The sequence below is a fragment of the Podarcis bocagei genome, assembly GCF_964188305.1.
Source record: "Podarcis bocagei genome assembly, chromosome: 16".
Lineage (NCBI taxonomy): Eukaryota > Metazoa > Chordata > Lepidosauria > Squamata > Lacertidae > Podarcis > Podarcis bocagei.
Window position 1 is genome coordinate 18,863,468 of NC_138142.1, and position 23,399 is coordinate 18,886,866.

A 23,399-nucleotide genomic window follows, 5' to 3' on the forward strand; every position below is an offset into this window, starting at 1 on the left:
GCTTAGTCATGCTGGCCACATGACCTGGAAGCTGTACGCCGGCTCCCTTGGCCAATAAAGCGAGATGAGCACCGCAACCCCAGAGTCGGCCACAACTGGACTTAATGGTCAGGGGTCTCTTACACTGACTGGCAGCAACTCTTTAGAGTTCCAGGCAGGGAAGATCATGCTATGTTGGCCGATGGAGGCAGTGGGCCTTTGTAAACCAATTTCTGAGAACAACAGGTGGGGAGAGCCCTGCTGCACTCAGGCACTGCTTGTGGGCTTCCCAAAAGAGGCTTTGGGTTGACCAATGTTGAGAACACAATGCTGGATTAGATAGGCCTTTGGTCTGATCCAGCAACGCTGTCCTTCCTTTGCCAAGATAAAGCCAGGTCTGGCAGGTTGTAAGTCTGCAATGGCTCAGTTCCTCCCTGCTCCTCCCATTCTCTCAGGAATTTCAGAGGGCTGTTTTGGTACCCTGAGAAGAACCAATTCCACTGGTCTTGTGGTCAAAATGAGACTCCTCTCCCAACACCTTCAGGACCAACTCGATTTATTGTGCCAGGGGCCACAGGAGAATGAAGCTGCCTTTTATCAGATGCAGAGAAGACCATCCTGAGAAAACAGGACAGGAAAGGAGCTCCTGAACCCTCAGAGGTGGATGGGCGCTTTGGAGTCTGCGGGCGAGGAGGCTTGAGTGCAGGAATCAGTGATGCTGCAGTCCGTCGTCGGAGTTCCCTCTTGGAGCTTGGGCATCTGGCCAGATGTGGGAGAAGGGACAAGCCATTAGTAGTGTTATAAGAATCCTAAGGTCTCAAATATAAATTAAATGTTCATAAATGTACAAGGCGAACACATACAGAAGTCTATAAACCACGTGTCTGAAATAGTACAGGAGAGCAATCCTGAAGCCATGTTGACTCTCCCAGTGACCTCAAATATTCCTCTGCAGTAAGGGAGGCCAATGGGGAAAGCCTTCCCATTGTCTTTTCAGTTATAAATCCTGTCTTAAGGGCATATTTGTGTATGAATACGGTGAGCCTGTGGCCTGGATTCAGGAACTAAAGCATTAACCATCACAAAAGAATCGCCAGGCTGCCCAGGTAATGCAACCAGTGACCATTATCAGGTATCCTGGCAGACAGGATTTCTGCTGTAGACCGCCTCCTTCTGTGAGGTATGTATGATGTGCGGTTTTTTGGGGGGTGGGTCTTGGGCTACAGGGTGGCCATTTTCAAAAGTCTATATAAGGGTTTGCACACCATTGTTCAGGGTTCTCCCTCCTGCGTGTGGTGAGTGGGGACCCTGTTGCAACAGTTCCTTGAATAAAGATCAGGATTACTAGCTGCTTTGCTTCTCAATATACTCTTGTTGGCCTCTGTGATTTTCTCCTACCGCTAGGGAACCCTTTTAAGGACTATATACAGGCTGTTGGATACCCTACGAGGGAAAAGGAGTTGTGTTTTTTTCTTATAACAACTGCTAAACCGCTCTGGGAATGGTAGACCTGTGAGGGGATTAGAGGGACTTCTGGCAACTCTTGGTGCCCTTAATGAACTACAGTTCCCAGGATTCCTTGGGGGAAGCCATAACTGCTCACACTGCTGTCAATCGTGCTTTACATCATAGGTGGTGTGAATGGGGCCTCCTTCTCTAGGCAGGTGGACTTACCGAGAGGAGCAGTTTTTTCTTATAAAAGTTGCAAGACTGATCAGAGTCCCAACCCAGCCAGAGGCCACCTAGAGACTGAAGACTGGTGGGCAGGGAGGTGGGTAAAGCATCTGCTTTGCTCACCCCACCCCCTCAATAGTTCAGCCTGACCTACACTCGCAGGAAAGCAAGATGATGGAACGGACTGTTCCATTTTAGGTGCATGGAGGACTCTTAGCACATACGATGAAAAAGGCCTTGGGGCTCTTTGGCGCAGGGAGGGGTGCAATATAAATAGGTGGGGGTTTTTAATCAGATTTGCAGAGTTGGAAGGGACCTGAAGTACCATCTCGTCCAACCCCTTGCGATACAGGAAGTGGAACCAATGGCAGGCAGAGACACCAGACTGGTTGTAAGAAAGAAGCCAGGCAGGTCGGGGGGCTGGCTGAGGCCGGACTGAGGTTGGTGGGGCAGTGCCCCATTTGCCTTCTGATGGACCAGCCTCCAGGGCTCTTTCCTCTGTGCACTGAGCAACATTTGGGTGCCTTTTGATAGCCCATCGTTGAACGTCGCTTGGCCAACAAGCTGGTGTGAGAAAGAGCCCCAGTTCTGCCAAGCTCTTTGAGAACTCCTGCCCCTCTCGGCTGGCCCAGGGTTGGCAGAGCTCCCCAGGGAATTTGTCACGGAGCGCAGGCATTTTGGGTCTAGGATCACAGATGGCTCGAGCCCCATCTGCATCCATTCAGGGGCACCCTCCCCGCTACCTGGTCAAACTTCCGGGCACTGTAGACTTCATTCTTGTTCATGAAGGTCAGCAAGATCCAGTCGCAGAGGAAGGAGCCCTGTCGGAGGAGGAGAGTGATCAATCAACAGCAGAGAAGGAAAAGTCTTTTTTTTTTTTAATTGAATGAAGCAAGAGAGAGGAGGCCATGGTCCACAATACTCACCACTCCCACTGACGTCAGCGCCGTGGCCAGATTAATGATTGTGGGGATAAGGCTGAACTTCCCTGCCTAAGGGGAGAAAGCGACAGAATCACTATTAGCCCTGCTTGCAGTGACCTTGAAGAATTTAACTGATGTGACAGTATGTCTGGTTTTGATGACTATTTTGACTGTGCAATGCATTTTCTTCTGCTTCTACTCTATTTTGAGCATTTTTTCTTTTGTAGTGGCTTTGGCTAGTCAAAGTAAATAAATAAATGATAACGATAATAGTGCTTTTGACATGTCTGGAACATGTCCTTGAACCAGGGCCATGCTGCTTGCTTACCTGGATGGCAGGTGGGGGACAGGTGTGCATGGAGGAGTGCCCACAAACCTCCCGCAGAATGTAGTCTACTGTAAAGGTAAAGGTACCCCTGGGACGGTTAAGTCCAGTCAAAGGCAACTATGGGGTCCTGGCGCTCATCTCGCTTTCAGGCTGAAGGAGCCGGCGTTTGTCCACAGACAGCTTTCCGGGTCTTGTGGCCAGCGTGAATAAACCACTTCTGGTGCAACAGGGCACAGTGATAGAAACCAGAGCACATGGAAACACCGTTTACCTTCCCACCGCAGGGGTACCTATTTATCTACTTGCATTGGCATGCTTTCAAACTGCCAGGTTGGCAGAAGCTGGGACAGAGCAACGGGAGCTCACCCCGTCGCGGGGATTCAAACCGCCGACCTTCTGATCGGCAAGCCCAAGAGGCTCTGTGGTTTAGACCACAGCCATCCCTGATGTAAGAGAGAGATGTACCTGTTGCACCTCTCTTGTACCTGCCGACCTCACCTTTCACCCCAACCTCTACTGGCATGTGATTCCTGAAGCTTGCCCGTAAGGGAAGGCCGCCCTTAGCCTGAAAACAGTTCCTCCACCCCCCCAAGCCCTACTTCGAAAACTACTTTTGCAACTCGGCGCCTGCATCCCGGTAGCCCAGCCCCATGTCTTGTCGGAACTTGCGTACGACCGAGCTACTCCTCCGCGGACATGTCCTCCAACGGTGATTAACGACGTAAGCCTTTGATGAGGCTCCAGGAACTTTCCCATTACACAGAGTATCCATACAGCAGCAGAAGGACGAGAAATATATAAGCTACATTGCTACGTTTATTTCTAACTACGCAGACAGAAAAGAATATACATCCTCTCTCTGTGAGAGACAGTGAACCAACTGCTACAAAGAAACAGGAAACCAGTAACATCAACTTCCGTCTCCCGTGAGACTTCCAACAGTCTGGAATGTAAACAGAGTCTTGTGACTCCAAAAACTGCACAGTGGCATAAACAGAAATCTAACATGTCCCTCCTATAGCAAGCATCTCTGTCTCTTACCTGCCCGTGCACAATCACATCGATGCGGATGCCGTAAGCCTTGATCAAGGTGCGGGTGCTCTTGCCCCTGTGCTTGTAGTACTTGGCAAACCTGGGGGTCAAAAGCAAGGGGCGTGAGCAAGGCTGGCTGCTGCCATAAAATGCCCAGAACCTTGGCACAGAGAAACCTGGCCCTCCTGCATGGCTGCATTGGCAGCAAGCAAGGCTGTCGAGAAAATACTTCCCCCACCTAAACATACACCGCCTGGTAGAAAATGTTGGAGCTTAAAAGGTCACTATTATAATGGTGAGTGCTGCTCCACTCACTCATTGGCTGAACGCCTGTGATGTCACAGAATGTATGTGTACTCTTCCCTCCCCCGGCCACACCCCTCACTAGAATGCGCCTTTGAACTCTGATCATGCCTCTTGCTTCTGTGGATGGAGGACTGATAGGGAGCTGGAGAAAGGGAATGTGACCCTCAAGCTGAAAAAGGTCCCCCACTCCCCAGAGCTATGTGTCTTAATGTCAGCAGATCGGGGCTGGGAAGAGGGGCTCCAGGCCTTGGATGATGTGGAACCTGCAACACCCTTTGCAAAAGAAAAACCCTCCCTTGCACGCAGGTCAGCTCAAGTTACATGACCCCCTCTTCCTTCTACTGCTTACATCATAGCTCTGGCTGCCGTGAGATGTGGGAATGGCTGCTATTGGGGGGGGGGGGCTTTGAAAGGGGATCAGACAAATCTGAAGGAGGAATAGGGAGGTCCATCTGTTTAGTGCATGGGTAGGCAAACTAAGGCCCAGGGGCCGGATCCAGCCCAATCGTCTTCTAAATCTGGCCCGCAGACGGTCCAGGAACCAGCATGTTTTTACATGAGTAGAATGTATTCAAAATGCATCTCTGGGTTATTTGTGGGGCATAGAAGAAGAGGAGGAAGAGTTTGGATTTGATATCCTGCTTTATCACTACCCTAAGGAGTCTCAAAGCAGCTAACAATCTCCTTTTCCCTTCCTCCCCTACAACAAACACTCTGTGAGGTGAGTGAGCCTGAGAGACTTCAGAGAAGTGTGACTAGCCCAAGGTCACCCAGCAGCTGCATGTGGAGGAGCAGGGAAACGAACCTAGTTCACCAGATTACAAGTCCACTGCTCTCAACTACTACACCACACTGGCTCTCATTCAATTTTTTTTTCTTCCAAAATATAGTTGGGCCCCCACATGGTCTGAGGGACAGTGGACCGGGCCCCTGCTGAAACAGTTTGCTGCCCCCTGGTTTAGCATGGTGGCCACATGGAAGCAACAGCACTGTGGGAGGACTATGGCTTTCATGCGCCGCTTGTGGGCATCCTGGAGGCATCTGATTGGTGACTGGAACAAACTGGGTACTAAATTCCAGCTCCACAGCTAAGGGATTGCCCTGCGGAGTTATCTCTATGCGGATCAGTGTGGAACAAGAGGCTGCTCTGATCACCTTCGGGCAGCTAAATGTCTTGAGTTGGCTCTGGCCCCGTACAAGCGAGCCAGGAGATGCCTTTGTCCCATGCACACCACACCACAAACACACAAATGCACCAGTGGCGTCTGGTCAGTGGACCAGGGGGATTAGACTAGTCCCCCAAATGTTCCAGGTAAATTAGAGTATTAAAGCCTGGTGCCTTCTTCCCGGAGCCCAGGAAGCTTCTGCCTGGCTTAGGGAAGAGGCATGATGCTCCGACAGGGTCCAAGAGCTCTCCTACCATCTTCCCAAAGCCTGTCCAGCTTTGGAAAGGAGGCAGCAGGGCTCCATAATCCTGTCAGAGGCCTGGTGTGTCCTTCCCAAAGCCCAGGAAGCTTCTGCCCTCCCCAGTCGCCATTGCATGCTGGCACCTCTGGCCCTACGAAACGTTTCACCACACACCACTGAAATGCACCAATACATCCCACCAACACAAACAATACAAGTATTATAAGAATTCTAAGGTCCCAGATACAAAATAAATGCTCACAAATGTACAGTGGTATCTCGGGTTACAGACGCTTCAGGTTACAGACACTTTAGGTTACAGACACTTCAGGTTACAGACTCCGCTAATCCAGAAATAGTACCTCAGGTTAAGAACTTTGCTTCAGGATGAGAACAGAAATTGTGCGGCAGCAGGAGGCCCCATTAGCTAAAGTAGTGCTTCAGGTTAAGAACAGTTTCAGGTTAAGAACGGACCTCCAGAACGAATTAAGTTCTTAACCTGAGGTACCACTGTGCAAGGCAAACACATACATAAATATATAAACCACGTGTCTGAAATAGTACAGGAGAGCAATCCTGAAGCCAGTTTGACTCTCCCAAATTGACCTCCAATATTTCTCTGCAAGGAGGAAGGAAATGGGAAAGCCTCTCCACTGTCTTTTGCTTACCTGTCTTAAGGGCGTATTTGTGTATGAATAGAGTGAGTCTGTGCCCTGGAACTCAGGAACTAAAGTCTTAACCATCACACAAGAATGGTCAGGCTGCCCAGGTAAAGCAATCAGTGACCATTGTCAGGTATGCTGGCAGACAGGATTTCTGCTGTAGACAGCCTCCTTCTGTGATGTATGTATGATGTATTGGGGGTGGTCTTGGGCTACAGGGTGGGCGATTTCAGAAGTCTATATAAGGGCTTACGCACCATTGTTCTGGGTTCCTCCTCCCTCCTGCGTGTGGTGAGTGGGGACCCTGTTGTTCCTTGAATAAAGATCTGGCTTACTAGCCGCTTTGCTTCTCAATATAGTTGGCCTCTGTTATTTTCTCCTACCGACAGGGAACCCACTTAAGGACTCTATATGGGCTCTTGGATACCCCAGAAGGGAAAAGGAACAACTTTTCCTTATAACACAAGTAAGGGATCCTCCTTTGCCAAGATAGCAAAACAGCTGGAACCTTTCCTTCCAGAACAAGGATGTGCTGTTACCTGTAATTGTATCCAGAGGAGGCCCGGGCCCACTTGGGGTCCAGCCTGCGGAAGGAATAGCGGGGGTTGCACATCGTATCCGGCAGGTCCAGGTTGCAATTCCAGTTAATGATCACCCCAATCACGCCGCCCTGCCAAGGGAAAGCGGGGTCAGCAAAGGGAGAGGACCTCTTTCCAAACACCTAGACCCAAAATTTGGGAGAAGTTTGAAGGGATAATGAAAATTGGGCTACTCAACAGAAACCTGGGACTCTCGCTGGAGTGACTGGAAGTCATAATACAAGTTGTGTTGTAAGAAATTAATGTATTTTTTGGTAATTTGTATCATCCTTTGGTGTGTTTTTTCTTTGTTGACTGTTTTTTCTTTCTTTCCAATCAATAAAGCAATTAAAAAAAAAAAAGAAAGTGGAGGTGCGAGTTTGCAGAAAGGGATCATAAAATGCAATTTGATGATAGTACTCTTGGCTCAGGCCAGCAACCTGCCTTTTTCCATCTTCCAGTGTGAGAGCCAGTGTGGTGTAGTGGTTAAGAGCGGGAGTCTCATAATCTGGGGAACCGGGTTCGCGTCTCCGCTCCTCCACATGCAGCTGCTGGGTGACCTTGGGCCAGTCACACTTCTCTGAAGTCTCTCAGCCCCACTCACCTCACAGAGTGTTTGTTGTGGGGGAGGAAGGGAAAGGAGAACGTTAGCCGCTTTGAGACTCCTGAAGGGGAGTGAAAGGCGGGATATCAAATCCAAACTCTTCTTCTTATTCTTCTTCCTGCTCTCCTCCCATGGGCCAAACAGAAGCACATTTGGGCAGCCCAGGAGCAGGACCCAAATCGAACAGCATCCTCCCACTTTGCGGTTCACAGCAGCTGGTATTTAAAGGCATGATGCTTCTGTCAATGGAGGTAGCACAGCCTTTTATCCTCCATGAATTTGTCCAATCCTCTTTTAAAGCCATCCAAGTTGGTGACCATTGCTGCCTCCTGTGGCAGTGAGTTCCACAGTTTAACACAGTGCAGCACGGCGAAGTTCTTTCTTTTACCTGTCCTGATTTTCCAACATTCAGCTTCATCAGGTGTCCATGAATTCTGGTGTTATGAGAGAGATAAACTTTTCTCTGTCCGCTCTCTCCAAGTAGTGCGTAATTTTATCAGATTCCATCATGTCGCCTCTTACCTTTTCTCTAAACTAAAAAGTCCCAAAGGCTGGAGACTTTCCTTGCACAGGAGTTGCTCCAAGCTCTTGATCGTTTGGTTGAAACTTCTCCAACTCAGATTAAATCAAATAAACAAGGAATATTTGATGCTATGTTGGAGGGGATGCCAGGAAACAGGAAATTATGTTCACATGTGGTGGGAGTGTAAATATGTACAATTTTTTGGCAAAGGGTGTTTAAGGGAATAACAGAAATCACTGGGTTAAAGCTGACCGAAAGTCTAGAGGTAGCATTATCATCAATTTAAGATGGGGTGGAAGGTTCACAGGTTACGAAGGACTTGCTCACAAATTTATTGGCAGCTGCACTAATTATTATAGCTAGGAAGTAGAAGGGGCAAACAGAATATCTGTTGTTGTTGTTGTTGTTGTTGTTGTTGTTGTTGTTGTTGTTAATACCCCACCATCTGGCAGGGTTTCCCCAGCCACTCTGGGCAGCTCCCAACAGATTAAAAACAGAATAAAACATCACACATTAAAAAACTTCCCTAAAGAGGGTTGCCTTCAGAGGTCTTCTAAAAGTCTGATAGTTGTTTATTTCCTTGACATCTGATGGGAGGGCATTCCACAGGGCGGGCACCACCACCAAGAAGGCCCTTCTTCCTCTAAAATGGAAAGGTGGTATAAAGAGGTGTGGGATATAGCTATTAATGAAAAATTAACATGTGCCATTAAGGTAAGATGGGGAATATGCCGGAGAAATGATTTTGAGGAGATACGGAGGGTGTTTGTAGAATTTGTACTGTTAAAACGGAAAAGGGCCAAATGGGTGGCGCTGTGGGTTAAATCACAGAGCCTAGGGCTTGCCAATCAGAAGGTCGGCGGTTCAAATACCCATGACGGAGTGAGCTCCCGTTGCTTGGTCCCTGCTCCTGCCCACCTAGCAGTTCGAAAGCACATCAATGTGCAAGTAGATAAATAGGTACCGCTCTGGCGGGAAGGTAAACGGCGTTTCCGTGCGCTGCTCTGGTTTGCCAAAAGCAGCTTAGTCATGCTGGCCACATGACCCAGAAGCTGTACGCCGGCTCCCTCGGCCAGTAAAGCGAGATGAGTAAAGCAACCCCAGAGTCGGTCATGACTGAACCTAATGGTCAGGGGTCCCTTTACCTTTACCTTTTACCGCAAGAGGTGTTGAAATTTTGAGAGGTCAGATGGTAACAATGGAATGGTCTCGGTGGTGGGGTGAACTTTATTTATTCATTCATTCATTCATTCTATTGTCAAAAAAGAAAAAGAAAGAAACTTCTCCAACTCTACAGTATCCTTGTTGAGGAGAGGTGACTAGAATGGCACACCATATTCCAAGCACAGCTGCTCCATAGATTTGTATGGTGGCCTTAGGATATCAGCAGTTTCATTTTCAATCCTGTTGATACAGAATCTACTGCCCCTCACACCCTGGTAGCATTTGTTTATTGCATTTATATCCCACCTTTTTCACCCCAGGGAGCTCAAAATTGGCATATGGGGTTCTCTTCCTCCTCATTTAATCCCCACAGCAACCCTGCAAGGCTGAGAGCAAGCAACTGGGAAAGGGCCATAGCTCATCTGTCTTGAATGAGGGAGGTCCCAGGTTCAGCCCCCAGTATCTCCAGTAGGGTTGGGAGAGAGACCCCCCTGCCTGAAATCCCGGAGAGCTGCTGCCAGTCAGTGTAGACAATATGGAGCTAGATGGACCAAAGGTCTGGCTCGCTATAAGGCAGCTTCTCATGTGCCTACGACTGGCCCAAGGTCGCACCTAGAGAGCTTCACAGCCAAGTGGGGATTTGAACCCTGCTCTCCCAGGCGATAGTCCAGCACTCTAACCACTAGGCCACACTGACTCTCTGCCCCACTTCATTACTCCCCTGGTCAATGAAATCCTTGCTGGGGTAAGTAAGAGTGTGGAGTCCATCTAGCCAAAGAGCTAATCCTACGGGGATTAGGAGCAGCCGGGATGGCTGAGAGATGAGCTTCACTGAAGCAACCGATAATATACCCTCCATCCCAGGAGAGCGATGAGAGTCGATTGGGGCTGATTGATATGAAGAGAAAGGCAATTAGAGGGCGGCCAGCTACCCGGAATTGGCAACCTGAGGGAGGTTGTGGGCATCCCACAAGTTGGCGGGGGTTGTGGAGCAGGAAGCATCAGGCTGGAGCTTCCGAAGGGGGCAAACTTGCCAAGTTGCCGGAAGATATGACGACGGGCAAATCCGTCAATTTCTGTTTCTATCAGTGTGAGAATTTTTCCAAACTTAAATTCAGTTCTCCGTGTTTACAAATGAGTTTGTGATTTATGAAAATCCATCAGCGTTTTAATGTGATTCCTGCCCCCCTCCTATTATATATACAGTTTGCATTCTGTGCATTATTTAAGCTAACATTTGCGATTTTTTGCACCCGTTATTTAGGGGAAATCTGCAGGTATGCAAATTTCAAAGGACGGTTGTTTCGGTTTGAGTGTTGTTTTGGGAAGTGTGAATTAGGCAGGTGCTCCTTAAATTTGAATTGAATTGAATAGAATTGAATTGAATTTCTCTCCTTTGCACCCAGACAGAGGTTCTAAGCCATGGGTAGGCAAACTAAGGCCTGGGGGGCGGATCCGGCCCAATCGCCTTCTAAATCCGGCCCATGGATGGTTGGGAATCAGCGTGCTTTTACATAAGTAGAATGTGCCCTTTTATTTAAAATGCATCTCTGGGTTATTTGTGGGGCCTGCCTGGTGTTTTCACATGAGTAGAATGTGTGTTTTTATTTAAAATGCATCTCTGGGTTATTTGTGGGGCATAGGAATTCATTCTTTTTTTTCTTTTCCAAAATATAGTCTGGCCCCCCACAAGGTCTGAGGGTCAGTGGACCGGCCCCCTGCTAAAAAAAGTTTGCTGACCCCTGTCTAAGCCATCCTTTCAAAACTGCTGCCCTCCAGAGGTCATTGGCGCTCCATCAGCCTCATCCAGCATGACCAACATTCAGGGACAATGTTTGCTGTTGGTTTTCAACACTTGCAATGGGGCTGGCATTTAGCAATGTTTAAATTTGCTGCCCGACGCAAGTCCTGTTAAGAACGCTTCCACTCAGGCACTCCTGATCTGATCCTGCCCCTGACAAAAGCAACACGACTTGCTTTCGGTACTGAGTTTGTTCCCAGTCACTCCTTCGATTGCATTTGGCACTGTTCAAGTTCAGTGCCGAATGGAAGCCTCCAAGCTCGGAGGCGCGAAGCGTCGGGTGAATGACAGGTGAGCAGCATGTTGCCAAGAGTCTCCTCAAACCCGAAGCCATCCTTGTTATTATGTACAGCACTGGCCCCAGCACTGCATCTCTCCTCTGCAAAATCATCTTCCCTTTTAAAGAGATCATTTTAAGAAGGAGGAGGAGGAGGAGGAGGAGGAGGAGGAGTTGTTTGGATTTGATATCCCGCTTTATCACTACCCGAAGGAGTCTCAAAGCGGCTAACATTCTCCTTTCCCTTCCTCCCCCACAACAAACACTCTGTGAGGTGAGTGGGGCTGAGAGACTTCAGAGAAGTGTGACTAGCCCAAGGTCACCCAGCAGCTGCATGTGGAGGAGCAGGGAAGTGAACCCGGTTCACCAGATTACGAGTCCACCGCTCTTAACCACTACACCACACTGGCGAGTGGCCTTCACTAACCACTTGCTCATGAAAGAACATTCCACCAGGAAGGCCTGGCTGGAAAGAAGGCACCCCTGATGCAATAGCGGAAGGGTGGTGTTATGTACTAAAGTTCTCACCCTGGGCCAGCAGGGGGATAGTGTAGATAGTTTTCACTCAGGTCCACATCAGTTATTTTAGGCAGGAAACCCTGGGTTGTTGTTGCTACAATGTTGACAGCCGGCTGCCTATAAAAGCAGGCCGGCTGAGCTGTTTGCTGTTCAGTTCTGTCCAGCTTCAATAAAGAGCTTCTCTGGAGAATCACTGTGTCATCTGCTATGTTCGCCCACAACTTAACAGGTAGCTCAGTGGCAGAGCACCTGCTTGGCATGCAGAAGGTCCCAGGTTCAATCCCTGCCAGCATCTCCTGGTAGGAAAGACTCCTGGAACCCTGGAGAATCATTGGAAGGACCAGGGATCTATTTGAATACTAATCTACATGTTTAGTTCAGCACTACAGTGGTACCTTGGCTCTCAAACTTAATCTGTTCTGGAAGCCCATTCCAAAACCAAAGCATTCCAAAACCAAGGCGCGCTTTCCCATAGAAAGTAATGCAAAATGGATTCATCCGTTCCAGACTTTTAAAAACAACCCCTAAAACAGCAATTGAACATGAATTTTACTATCTAACGAGACCATTGATCCATAAAGTGAAAGCAATAAACAATGTACGGCAGTCACACACATCAATCAGTCAGTAGCTGAACTGGGTTCCACACAGTCACAAAAACAAAACAAAAAAGAGCCGCAAAAAACAAAAACGCAAAATAAATAGCAAAAACAGACAGACCTCAGCATAACAGTCAAAATGGAGTACATTTGGCTTCTGAAAAAAGTTCGCAAACCAGAACACTTACTTCCGGGTTTGCAGTGTTTGGGTTCCAAGTTGTTTGAGTACCAAGGTGTTTGAGAACCAAGGTACCACTGTAGAATATTGGGGGCCCATGTAAGCCCCACTATGGATGTAGCCAAGGGGGAGGCAGGTGGGCAGCTGCCCACCTAAATCGATCAAAAGCAATACAAATCAATACAAATCTGAGGTTCTGAACCAAGGTACCACTGTATTTTTCTTACAATCATGAGGACTAGAAACCTAACTTCTCTTTCAGGGTACATACAACATGTTCTTTGCATGCAGAAGGTCCAACGTTCCATTCCCAGCAGCACCTCTAGGTAGGCTTGGGAGATACTGCCTGCCTGAAACCCTGGAGAGACACGGCTGCCGGCCAGTTCTGAACCAGATGGACCTGACTTTGTTCAAAGCAGCTTCCTCCATCCCTACACGACCTTTACCTTTTCAGCCAGCTGGGTGAAGTTCTCTCCCGCTTGCTCCACAATGAAGCCCAGCTTGAAGATGGGGCAGTAGAGGCCTGTGGTTTCGTTGAAGGTGCAACTCTTCAGGTAGCTGTCGTCGTTGTCCTTGACGTTCCCTCTGGAGAGAAGACGGAACAAGGATCAGGAGCAAAAACTCTCCTCCTGTGTGCTGCTGGACTTTTTATGGCACAGCAAAAATGCATCAGAAAAAGCCAAGTTGACACACAAGGGCAAATCCGCTGTCGGACATCATTCTGCATGCATCGCAGTCACCGGGCAGGTCAAGATTTTGGAAACCAGTTTGGGAACTTCCCTCCAAGGGCCTCGGACTTGGGTCAGGTGACCAACCCTACCTGGATGCGCTGGTGCTCTTACTTGGTAAACCGGAAGCGAGGGAAATGGATGTTGTTCTTGATGAGAATGGTGAACTCGGGAGCCATCTTTGACAAGTTCTCACTAGGAAGCAAAGATGTCTGCTGTTAAAGTCAGGGTAGAAAAGATCTCACACACACAAACACACACACACATAGGCATACACATATACAGTGGTACCTCGGGTTAAGAACTTAATTCGTTCTGGAGGTCCGTTCTTAACCTGAAACTGTTCTTAACCTGAGGTACCATTTTAGCTAATGAGGCCTCCTGCTGCCGCTGCGCCGCCACCGCACGATTTCTGTTCTCATCCTGAAGCAAAGTTCTTAACCAAAAATAGAGGTACTATTTCTGGGTTAGCAGAGTCTGTAACCTGAAGTGTCTGTAACCTGAAGTACCACTGTAACACTGTTCCTGAAAGACCTACATTGGCTCCCACTACGTTTCCAAGCACAATTCAAAGTGCTGGTGCTGAGCTTTAAAGCCCTAAACGGCCTCGGCCCAGTGTACCTGAAGGAGCGTCTCCACCCCCATTGTTCAGCCAGGACACTGAGGTCCTCCTCTGAAGGTCTTTCGGTGGTTTCCCCACTGCAAGAAGTGAAGCTACAGGGAACCAGACAGAGGACCTTCTTGGTAGTGGCGCCCGCCCTCCCATCAGATGTCAAGGAAATAAACAACTATTTGACTTTCAGAAAACATCTGAAGGCCAGCAGCGGAGGAAACCGCTTGGGTGCCTGGGGCGGCATGCCCAGGGTGGGATGAGCTGCCCATAGGGGTGGGGCACACGGCAGGACCTCTGGAGTCTGCCTGCCTCCTCCCACTCAGCTGCCCTACAGCTAGGGGGGAGGCAGCGGGCAGACCATTTGGGCAGCACAGAGCCTGCACGAGCCTAAGCCACCGTGTCTCTCCCAGGAGAGATGTGTGGCTCAGGTGCACTGCAGGCCCTGAGGTGAGAGCCACCTGGCATTTTGTCACCCCCCTCAGTGGTGACACCCGGGGCGGCCTGCACCTACCACACATCCCTTCCTCCGCCCCTGCTGAAGGCAGCCCTGTTTAGGGAAGTCTTTCATGTTTGATGTTTTATTGCACTTTTAATTCTGTTAGGAGCTGCCCAGAGTGGCTGGGGAAACCCAACCAGATGGGCAGTGTATAAATAATAAATTGTTATTGTTATTGTTATTGTTATTGTTATTGTTATTGTTATTGTTATTGTTATTGTTATTGTTGTTGTTGTTGTTGTTGTTGTTGTTGTTATTGTCTCTGTTTATCTCCATGTCCCTCCTTACCTGACAGATGCTGCGTCCTCCACGGGGCACCAAGCTCTAATCTCACAGGTTTTCATGCTGTAGTTATAGGAGATACAGCGCCCTGTCTTCTCTCCTATAAGGAATGAAAGAACAGAGGCACAGGTGAAAGCTGGCCACCCCACAACCACATTTTTTGAGCCTGATGGGGTGTTGTCACCTCAATATTGCCAGGAGGGATGGCATCTGGGAGAATGGTTTCTGCACTAGAAAGCCTTCCCCAACCTAGTAACTGCTGGATGTTTTGAACTACAACTCCCAGCAACCCCAGCCAGGGTAGCTGTGCTCCCATCAGCCATAGTGTCATGCAGCTGTGGAGGCCGGAGCTGATGGGAGTTGTAGTCCAAAATGGCTGTACTGACTGGGGCTAATAGGAGCTGTCGTAACAAATAATGTTGCTGGCTGGGGCTGATGGGAGTTGTAATCCCAAATGGCTGTGCTGACTGGGGCTAATAGGAGTTCTAGTCACAAATGATGTTGCTGGCTGGGACTGATTGGAGTTGTAGTCTCAAATGATGGTGCTGGCTGGGGTTAGTAGGAGTTGTAGTTCAAGAAGATCTGGAAGGTATAAGATTGGGAAGTTTGTAGTTGTGGGTCCCAAGACATGGTCTGGAGAGGCACCACCTTGCTGAATGTCTAAACCTGCTCAGTGCCTGGATGGGAATTGCATGCACACCTGGGAACAACCCAAGGTTCCACAACAGGTGAAAAGCAGAGTACAGATGCAAGAAAAGAAATAAATGGCTAAAAACCCAGGAGAGAGCCAAGCCGGGGATTTCACAACTCGTTCGCTTAGAGCCTGAGTCACGCTGGTTCCTGTCACGAGACAACCCCATTGCTCACCATTCCCCAACATATCCATCTCTCCTGCATGGCAGTCCCTGTTGGAGCGGCACAGAGCCCTCACGTTCTGCAAAAGGCGGACAAGAGAGAGTAGTTAGTGTGGGATGTGATACATAAGTAGCAGTCAAGTACAACATTCCTTGTTTTCCTAGATTGGACATGCGGGGGAATGTTTGGACCAGCCAGTTGAAAACTTCCTGTTTCCTCCTGGCTGGGACATCCTTCCTTTGCATGTGACTAGAGGTGGGCATGACCTTACCTGTCCAGGTAACAAAAGGGCAGGGCACACTGCACACACTCTCTCTTTGACTTCCTCCATCGTTGGAGCAGCTTTTTAGCTAGAGAAGATCTGTTGGCTTCCAGCCAACACTGGGATTATCCCCATATGGGATAGATCCACATGTATATGCTTTGTAACTAAGTCTGCCTTCAAGGATCCAACTGTGAACTGATGTGAGTAAACAACTTTTATATACTTTTACACAATATTGTGGTGTGTTTATTCTTTTAAGAGGGATATAAGGGAACTTACCAGGAACCTAACAGCGAGAGGCTTACACAAGCCTGCAACCAGTTATCCACTGTGCTTTTAAAAGGGGAATGTAAAACTCTGCTAAGTAAAGGAACTTGCTAGCGCAAGTTAGGAAGGATATTAATAAACAATATATCCTCTCCTGCCTCCCTGAACATTCCCACAGTTAGAAGCACAGCAAGATCCACAGTTCCTGGGGCCCAACATCTGCCTCGACAGGATGGTTCGTAGTGCCTCTTTTGATGAACGGGCAAACTTTTGAGATAAAGGAATCGGGAAGTGGATAGCCAATCAGGGATGTGAAATATTTGGCACGGCCAATTCCTACCTCGGGGCAGGTGTCCTGAGTCTGTGAGGAGGTGACTTGGACGTGGGTGATGATGCTGAAAACACTGCCTCCCTGCAGACGAGACGGAGAGTTAGAGGTGTTACACGAATTTTTATAATGATGGGGGGGGGTTTGCCCCTCCAGCACACAGTGTGCAACCCGCCCTCTTTATGTCTCCTCAAAGCACCACATAACGCACGACACCACACCATTCCAATTTCATTTGACTCAGGGAAAGGAATGGCTACCAAGGGGAAACTTGGGAAATGAGTAAAGACAGCCCTAATCCCTGAAACCTGGGATCATGCACGCAGCAGCCCCAGCACAAGAGAGAATTACTGGCATCCTGGCAAATGGGTGCCAGACAGGTAGTCATCCCATGGAAAATAGCAAACCGTCCAGGAATGGATTAGCTCTCAGTCTGGACAAAGAAGTGTGATTACCTGGCCTGGAAAACCAGGAACTTGTAAATATTTCCATTGTATCACTGGATGGGTGTAAGGTGGAGAGCAAGGGAGGCTTAGAGGCAAACCTGATGAACCAGTTTCTGCCAGATGACCCTTCCCTGTTTGTGACATATCTATGATGTATCTGTGATGTATGCATGATGCTTCGCCAAAGGTGTTTGTGGGCAAAGCACCCAACCAATCAGCCTCGTGAGAATCCTGGGCACTTTTAGAACATGAGAAGAGAACCTGCCTGCTGGATCAGGCTAAAGGGGGGGGGGGGGCGGCGTCCCTCTAGCCGATAATCCATTTCTCACAGTGACCAAACAGATACTTCAGTGTTGGGCCGGCTCAAGACATTTTGGAACCTGAGGCAAACCACAAAATGGGTGTCCCTTTCCCACCAAGTAAGAAGAGGTGAGTGATGATCTACAAAGGGGGAATAAAGATACAGTTAGGATTTGTTGCCCCTGTGGATTCTGCCACCTGAGGCAATCGCCTCAACTTGCCTCATGGTTTGGCCGGCTCTGCCTCAGTGGAAAGCCTGCAAGCAGGACCTGAGTACACAGCACTCTCCCTGTTTGCGTTATCCAATAAACATAATTGAGTCTCCCCCCCCCCAAAAAAAAGGGTTCTGGAGTTCCCCTCCCCCCCCCAAAAAAAAGAATGGTTCTGGAGGCAGAGCATTTGCCCTCTTTTTACCCCAAAGGCTCTACACGATGTCCCTGTGACGTTAACATATGAGAGTGCTGGAGGTGAAATAGTTAAACAGGCTACCCAATCAGAACCCAGGGGGTGGAGTCAGAGGGACTATAAAACCAGCTCTGGGAGGGGCGAAGGAAGGAGTTCGTTGGGAGGTGGGTGGTTGGTTGGAGTGGGAGTGAATTGGGATAGAGTCTGTGGGTAGGTTGAGTTAGTGTAGCGAAATAAGTTGAGTCAGGAACAGTTAGAGGCTAGGAAGACAAGTAAATATCTGAGAGGTGGTTTAGTGAGTAAGAGCAGGTAGCGGAAGTTATAGGTCTGGATAGGCACCCCATGATTGTAATGGACCGATACCATTTATGAAACCACACGCTTGTTAAACTGCAATAAATAAACAGAAGTTTATGTTCCAATTTAACCCTGGCTGGACTCAGTATTGTACCAGGTAGGGCCTGGGTGGTGGCAGCGAGAAATAAAGTGGTGGCACAGGGATCAATAGACGGTGAAACGTCCGGGGACCCTGTGTGATCGCCACAGTCCAACACAGGTTTTTATGACATGGCATTGTTGGAGACCTTATCATCAGGGAGAACGATTGTGGTGCCCTGCAGAGGTTGGATTTCCCAGCATGCATCAGTCCCAGCCAGCATAGCCTGTGGCCACATCAGGAATCATGGAAGTTGTAGTCCAGAACCATCTGGAGGCATAGGAGCCAACTCCTTGGGGTACCTACACACACACACACACACACACACACACACACACACACACACCCAATATAATAGTTGAGGGTGCTGGGCCACCCCAAGTTACTGGGCATTGCCATTCAAATGGTGTGCGTGTGTCATGTCATGTGATTGATTATGCAGCCCCCCCCCCAAATATTCTATTCATGTTTGTACCCCTGACAGGAGGACACCCATTTGTCTCTTTTTGCCTCCCATAATCCAGAGGCGACATCCCTGTGCTTCTTCCGCCGCTGAGTTCAGGTGTGTGTTCCTGTCTGCAGAGGGCGCTCTTGTGTGCTCACCTCTGGAGGCTTCACATATTCCTCCACATCCCAGACCTTGTGCTGAGAGCGACTGACACCCTTCACTTTAGTGATGACGGAGCTTTCTGGGCCCGACTCGCTCTCCTGGTAGCCCTTCTGGATGATAAACACGTACCTGTTGAGAAACCAGCAGAGTCTTGTAGCACCTTTGTTATAAGAATTCTAAGGTCCCAAATATAAAATAAATGCTCATAAACGTACAAGGCAAACACATACATAAGTATATAAACCACATGTCTGAAATACTACAGGAGAACAATCCTGAAGCCAGTTTGACTCGCCAATATTTCTCTGAAGGGGGAAGGAAATGGGAAAGCCTCTCCACTGTCTTTTGCTTACCTGTCTTAGGGGCATATTTGTATATGCATACAGTGAGCCTGTGGACTGGATTCAGGAACTAAAGTATTTACCATCACACAAGAATGGCCAGGCTGCCCAGGTAAAGCAATCAGTGACCATTGTCAGGTATCCTGGCAGACAGGATTTCTGCTGTAGACCGCCTACTTCTATAATAATAATAATAATAAATTTTATTTATATCCCGCCCTCCCCAGCCGAAGCCGGGCTCAGGGCGGCTAACAACAATCAAATAATCAGTCAAATAATCACACAATCTAAAAATATTTCATTATAAAAATTAATTAAATCAAATTGATGGCAACCAATTAAGCAAAATTCTGAGCAGGTTGCCAGAGGAGGGAGTCAGGCTGCGCCCTGACCAAAAGCCTGGCGGAACAACTCTGTCTTGCAGGCCCTGCGGATGATGTTATGTTATGATGTATGTATGATGTTATTTGGGGTGGTCTTGGGCAATTTCAAAAGTCTATACAGTGGTACCTCTGGTTACGTACTTAATTTGTTCTGGAGGTCTGTTCTTAACCTGAAACTGTTCTTAACCTGAAGCACCACTTTAGCTAATGGGGCCTCCCGCTGCTGCCGTGCTACTGCTGCCCGATTTCTGTTCTCATCCTGAAGCAAAGTTCTTAACCCGAGGTAATATTTCTGGGTTAGCGGAGTCTGTGACCTGAAGCGTATGTAACCAGAGGTACCACTGTATAAGGGCTTGCACACCATTGTTCGAGGTTCTCTCTCCCTCCTGCGTGTGATGAGTGGGGACCCTGTTGCTACAGTTTAATAAAGATCAGGCTTACTAGCCACTTTGCTTCTCAATATACTCTGGTTGGCCTCTGTTACTTTCTCCTACCGATAGGGAACCCACTTAAGGACTCTATAACGGGCTCCTGGATACCCCATAAGGGAAAAGGAGCAGTTTTTTCCTAGAACACCTGAAAGACTAAAACCTTGTATTAACAACATAAGGACAGCCTGGTAGGTCAGGTCCCTGGCCCACCTAGTCCAGCCTCCCTGCTCTCGCAGTGGCCTCCGAGATGCCTGGGGGAAATCCCACAAGGAGGACCTGAGCATAAGAGCAACATTTTCCCCACCTGTGGTTCCCAGCAACTGGGATTCAGAAGCACTGCTGCCTCCAGCTGTGGAGACAGAGCGTAGCCATCATTGCTAACAGCCATCGATAGCCCTCTCCTCCCTGAATTTGTCCAATCCTCCAGTCGGTGGCCATCGCTGCCTCCTGTGGCAGTGAGTTCCAAAGTTGAACTATGCATTGTGTGAAGCACTTCATTTTATCTCTCCAGAATCTTCCAACAAAGGGGATGTCCACTAGTTCTAGTGTTCTGAGAGAGGGAGGAAAGATTCTCTCTATCCATCCTCTCCATCAGGTGTCAAGGAAATAAACAACTATCTGACTTTTAGAAGACATCTGAAGGCAGCCCTGTTTAGGGAAATTTTTAAAGTTTGATGTTTTATCGTGTTTTTAATATTCTGTTGGGAGCTGCCCAGAGTGGCTGGGGAAACCCAGCCAGATGGGTGGGGTAATAATAATAATAATAATAATAATAATAATAATAATAATAATAATGATGATAATATGATGATGATGATGATTATGCCATACATAATTTTTAAAAACGTCTACCATGTGGCCACTTACTCACCTGCTCTCTAAACTAAAAAGTCCCAAACACTACAACCTCTCCTCGTCTGTAGTCAGTCCATCATTACCTTGATCTCTTTAATTCTCCTTTTCCAATTCTACAATAGCCCTTCCGAGGTGTGATGACCAGAACTGTACTCTAAATGTGGTCACACACCATCAATTTGTATCAACGGGGCTTTTTTATCCCATTCTAGCACCACTCAGGAGGGCGCCGTTGCCATTACAGTGGTACCTCGGATTAAGTACTTAATTCATTCTGGAGGACCGTTCTTAACCTGAAACTGTTCTTAACCTGAAGCACCACTTTAGCTAATGGGGCCTCCCACTGCTGCCGTGCCACCGGAGCACGATTTCTGTTCTCATCCTGAAGCCAAGTTCTTAACCCGAGGTACTATTTCTGAGTTTGCGGAGTCTGTAACCTGAAGCGTTTGTAACCTGAAGCGTCTGTAACCCGAGGTACCACTGTATAAGAGAACAAGGGAGGCATTCATGGTGAGTTCCGGCCCCTCTATTTCTAGAAAAATAGCACTGATTATGATACTGACAGTTTTATTTTCGATTCCTTTCCAAATTATCTGTAGCATGGACGTTGCCCTTTTCACAGCAAAACCACACACTAGGTTGACATATTCCCCAAGATATCTGGTACAATCCCAAACTCTCCTCCCCAGTCTGTCGCTGCCAGTTCAGAGCCCATGAGTATCTATATGAAATTAAGATTATTGTTTTTTTTGCCCTGACTTTAATTTGATGACACTGAATTGTATTTGCCATTTTACTGCCCGTTCACTCAGTTTGGAGAGAGGTCCTCTTGGTGCTCTCAGCAATCTCTCTTTCTTCTAACAACCTTGAACGATTTAGTATCATCAGCAAACGTCCCCACCTTACTGCTCACCCCTAATTCTAGATAATTGATGAACAATATAGCAGCCCACTAAGCAAAACTACGTAAGTCACCACCCCTCCCCCCAAAAAATGCAGCAGGGCTCACTTCCCACATTTATAAGAAAGTTAACAGAAAATATATTTTCCCATCACTGGCCACCCCATTCAGTTCTGATCCTAGAACTGTAGAGTTGAAAAGGACACTGAGAATCTTCTAGCCAAATCGTCTGCAATGCAAGAATATGCAGCTGGGATCAAGCCTGCAACCTTGGTGTTATAGCACCCAGTGCTTTTTTCTGGGGGGGGGGGGATGCAGGGGTACGCATACCCCACACATTTTGTGAATCTTTGTACTTTTGTCCATTTACTGTATTTATTTACCCTGATTTGAACTATCAAATTGTGATTTTCTGGAGTCAAAATGAGAGGAGTACCCCTAAACATTTTTTTTTGGGGGGGAGCACTGTCGGCACCAACTGAGCTCTATCCAAATGCTCAGTTCTGAGTCTCAAAAAAAATCACCGTATTGCAACACTTCCCATAGACAGCCCAGACTTACCAGATGAAATAGACCAGGATGAGGAGCTGAACAAGTCTATAGATGACCCCAAGGTTCCTGTTCTTCACCACAATCACCTTGGGAGTCTCGTAGTTCCAGAACTCCCAGAAATAATCCAGGCACCCCATCATGTATTTCCCCCCAGGGTTGGAAGCATGGGGGTGGGGATGGGGGCAGACTCCAGGCAAACAGCAGCACACAAACCCCCTGAGGTCTTCTTCTGGGGAGGTGTGATGGTGATGATGTGGATCTAGCTCTCCCTGCTGCAACCGTATAGTGTTTCACTCCATCAGGCTCTGCTCACCGTGTCCCAGCAAGAACCACCCCACCCTCAGTTTCCACATTCTGGTCCACGCCAGGGAGACCACCTCCTCCCTGCTTGCTCCTTTTGCAAGGACCAAATCACATCTGCCTGGAGGCTCCTTTGGAGCAAGACAATAGACTCTAATCCCTGTGGCCGTGGCGCCCTCTGTGGCCAGAGAGCAACAGTGCGCCTCTGAGCCAGCACCTCATCCATCTCTCGAAGGTGGTGCATACACTAGAGGAGTCTCAACAAAAAATAATATTTAGAATATACTGGACTGTTGGGAAAGAATCATTCTGCACAGAAACATGTTTGTACCTTTAAGAACAGTATGTGTGAGCTCTGGGCTGATTGGGTACAGCTGGCCGTGACTACAAAAGGAAAAAAGCTGCAGTTTGAACTCTGCCTGCAGGAAAAACACCCACAAGCTTTGCTGTTTGTTGTTTTGAAATAAAACCTTTATTTAGTTTGGTTTTACACCGGTCTCATGGTGTCACAGTCTTCTGTCATCTGCCACCAGTGGAAAATCCCCCTCTAACACTACGCCCCCACTACGTTTGTTTAAAAAAAGGGCTATCTAAGGTGTCTAGCTCTTGGAGATGCAATAGGGATAATGATTCTCTAAAACATATGTTTTTTCATTCTCCCATACTGAAAGATTTTTGGCAGAAGGTAACTCCACAGAGCCTAGGCCTTGCTGATCAGAAGGTCGGCGGTTCGAATCCCCGCAACGTGGTGAGCTCCCGTTGCTCGGTCCCTGCTCCTGCCAACCTAGCAGTTCGAAAGCACGTCAAAGTGCAAGTAGATAAATAGGTACCGCTCCGGCAGGAAGGTAAACAGCGTTTCCGTGCGCTGCTGTGGTTCGCCAGAAGCGGCTTAGTCAAGCTGGCCACATGACCCGAAAGCTGTCTGTGGACAAATGCCGGCTCCCTCCACCTATAGAGTGAGATAAGCGCACAACCCCAGAGTTGTCTGTGACTGGACCTTACGGTCAGGGGTACCTTTTTCTTTACCTTTTAACTGAAACTCTCAACAGAA

The 23,399-nt window shown here is 48.2% G+C and overlaps 1 protein-coding gene across 1 annotated transcript; it reads right to left on the reverse strand.

Annotated features, from left to right (window-relative positions):
• Positions 1-518: 518 nt before the first annotated feature.
• P2RX2 (purinergic receptor P2X 2) lies at positions 519-22,188 on the reverse strand (the record flags this gene model as incomplete). Its single annotated transcript, XM_081175014.1, has 12 exons — positions 519-738; positions 2,397-2,474; positions 2,580-2,645; positions 3,946-4,036; positions 6,851-6,981; positions 13,001-13,139; positions 13,397-13,477; positions 14,680-14,773; positions 15,541-15,607; positions 16,401-16,472; positions 18,579-18,714; positions 22,058-22,188. The coding sequence occupies 12 exons, from the start codon at positions 22,186-22,188 to the stop codon at positions 634-636; spliced, it is 1,191 nt and encodes a 396-aa protein (XP_081031140.1). The 3' UTR covers positions 519-633.
• Positions 22,189-23,399: the final 1,211 nt, after the last annotated feature.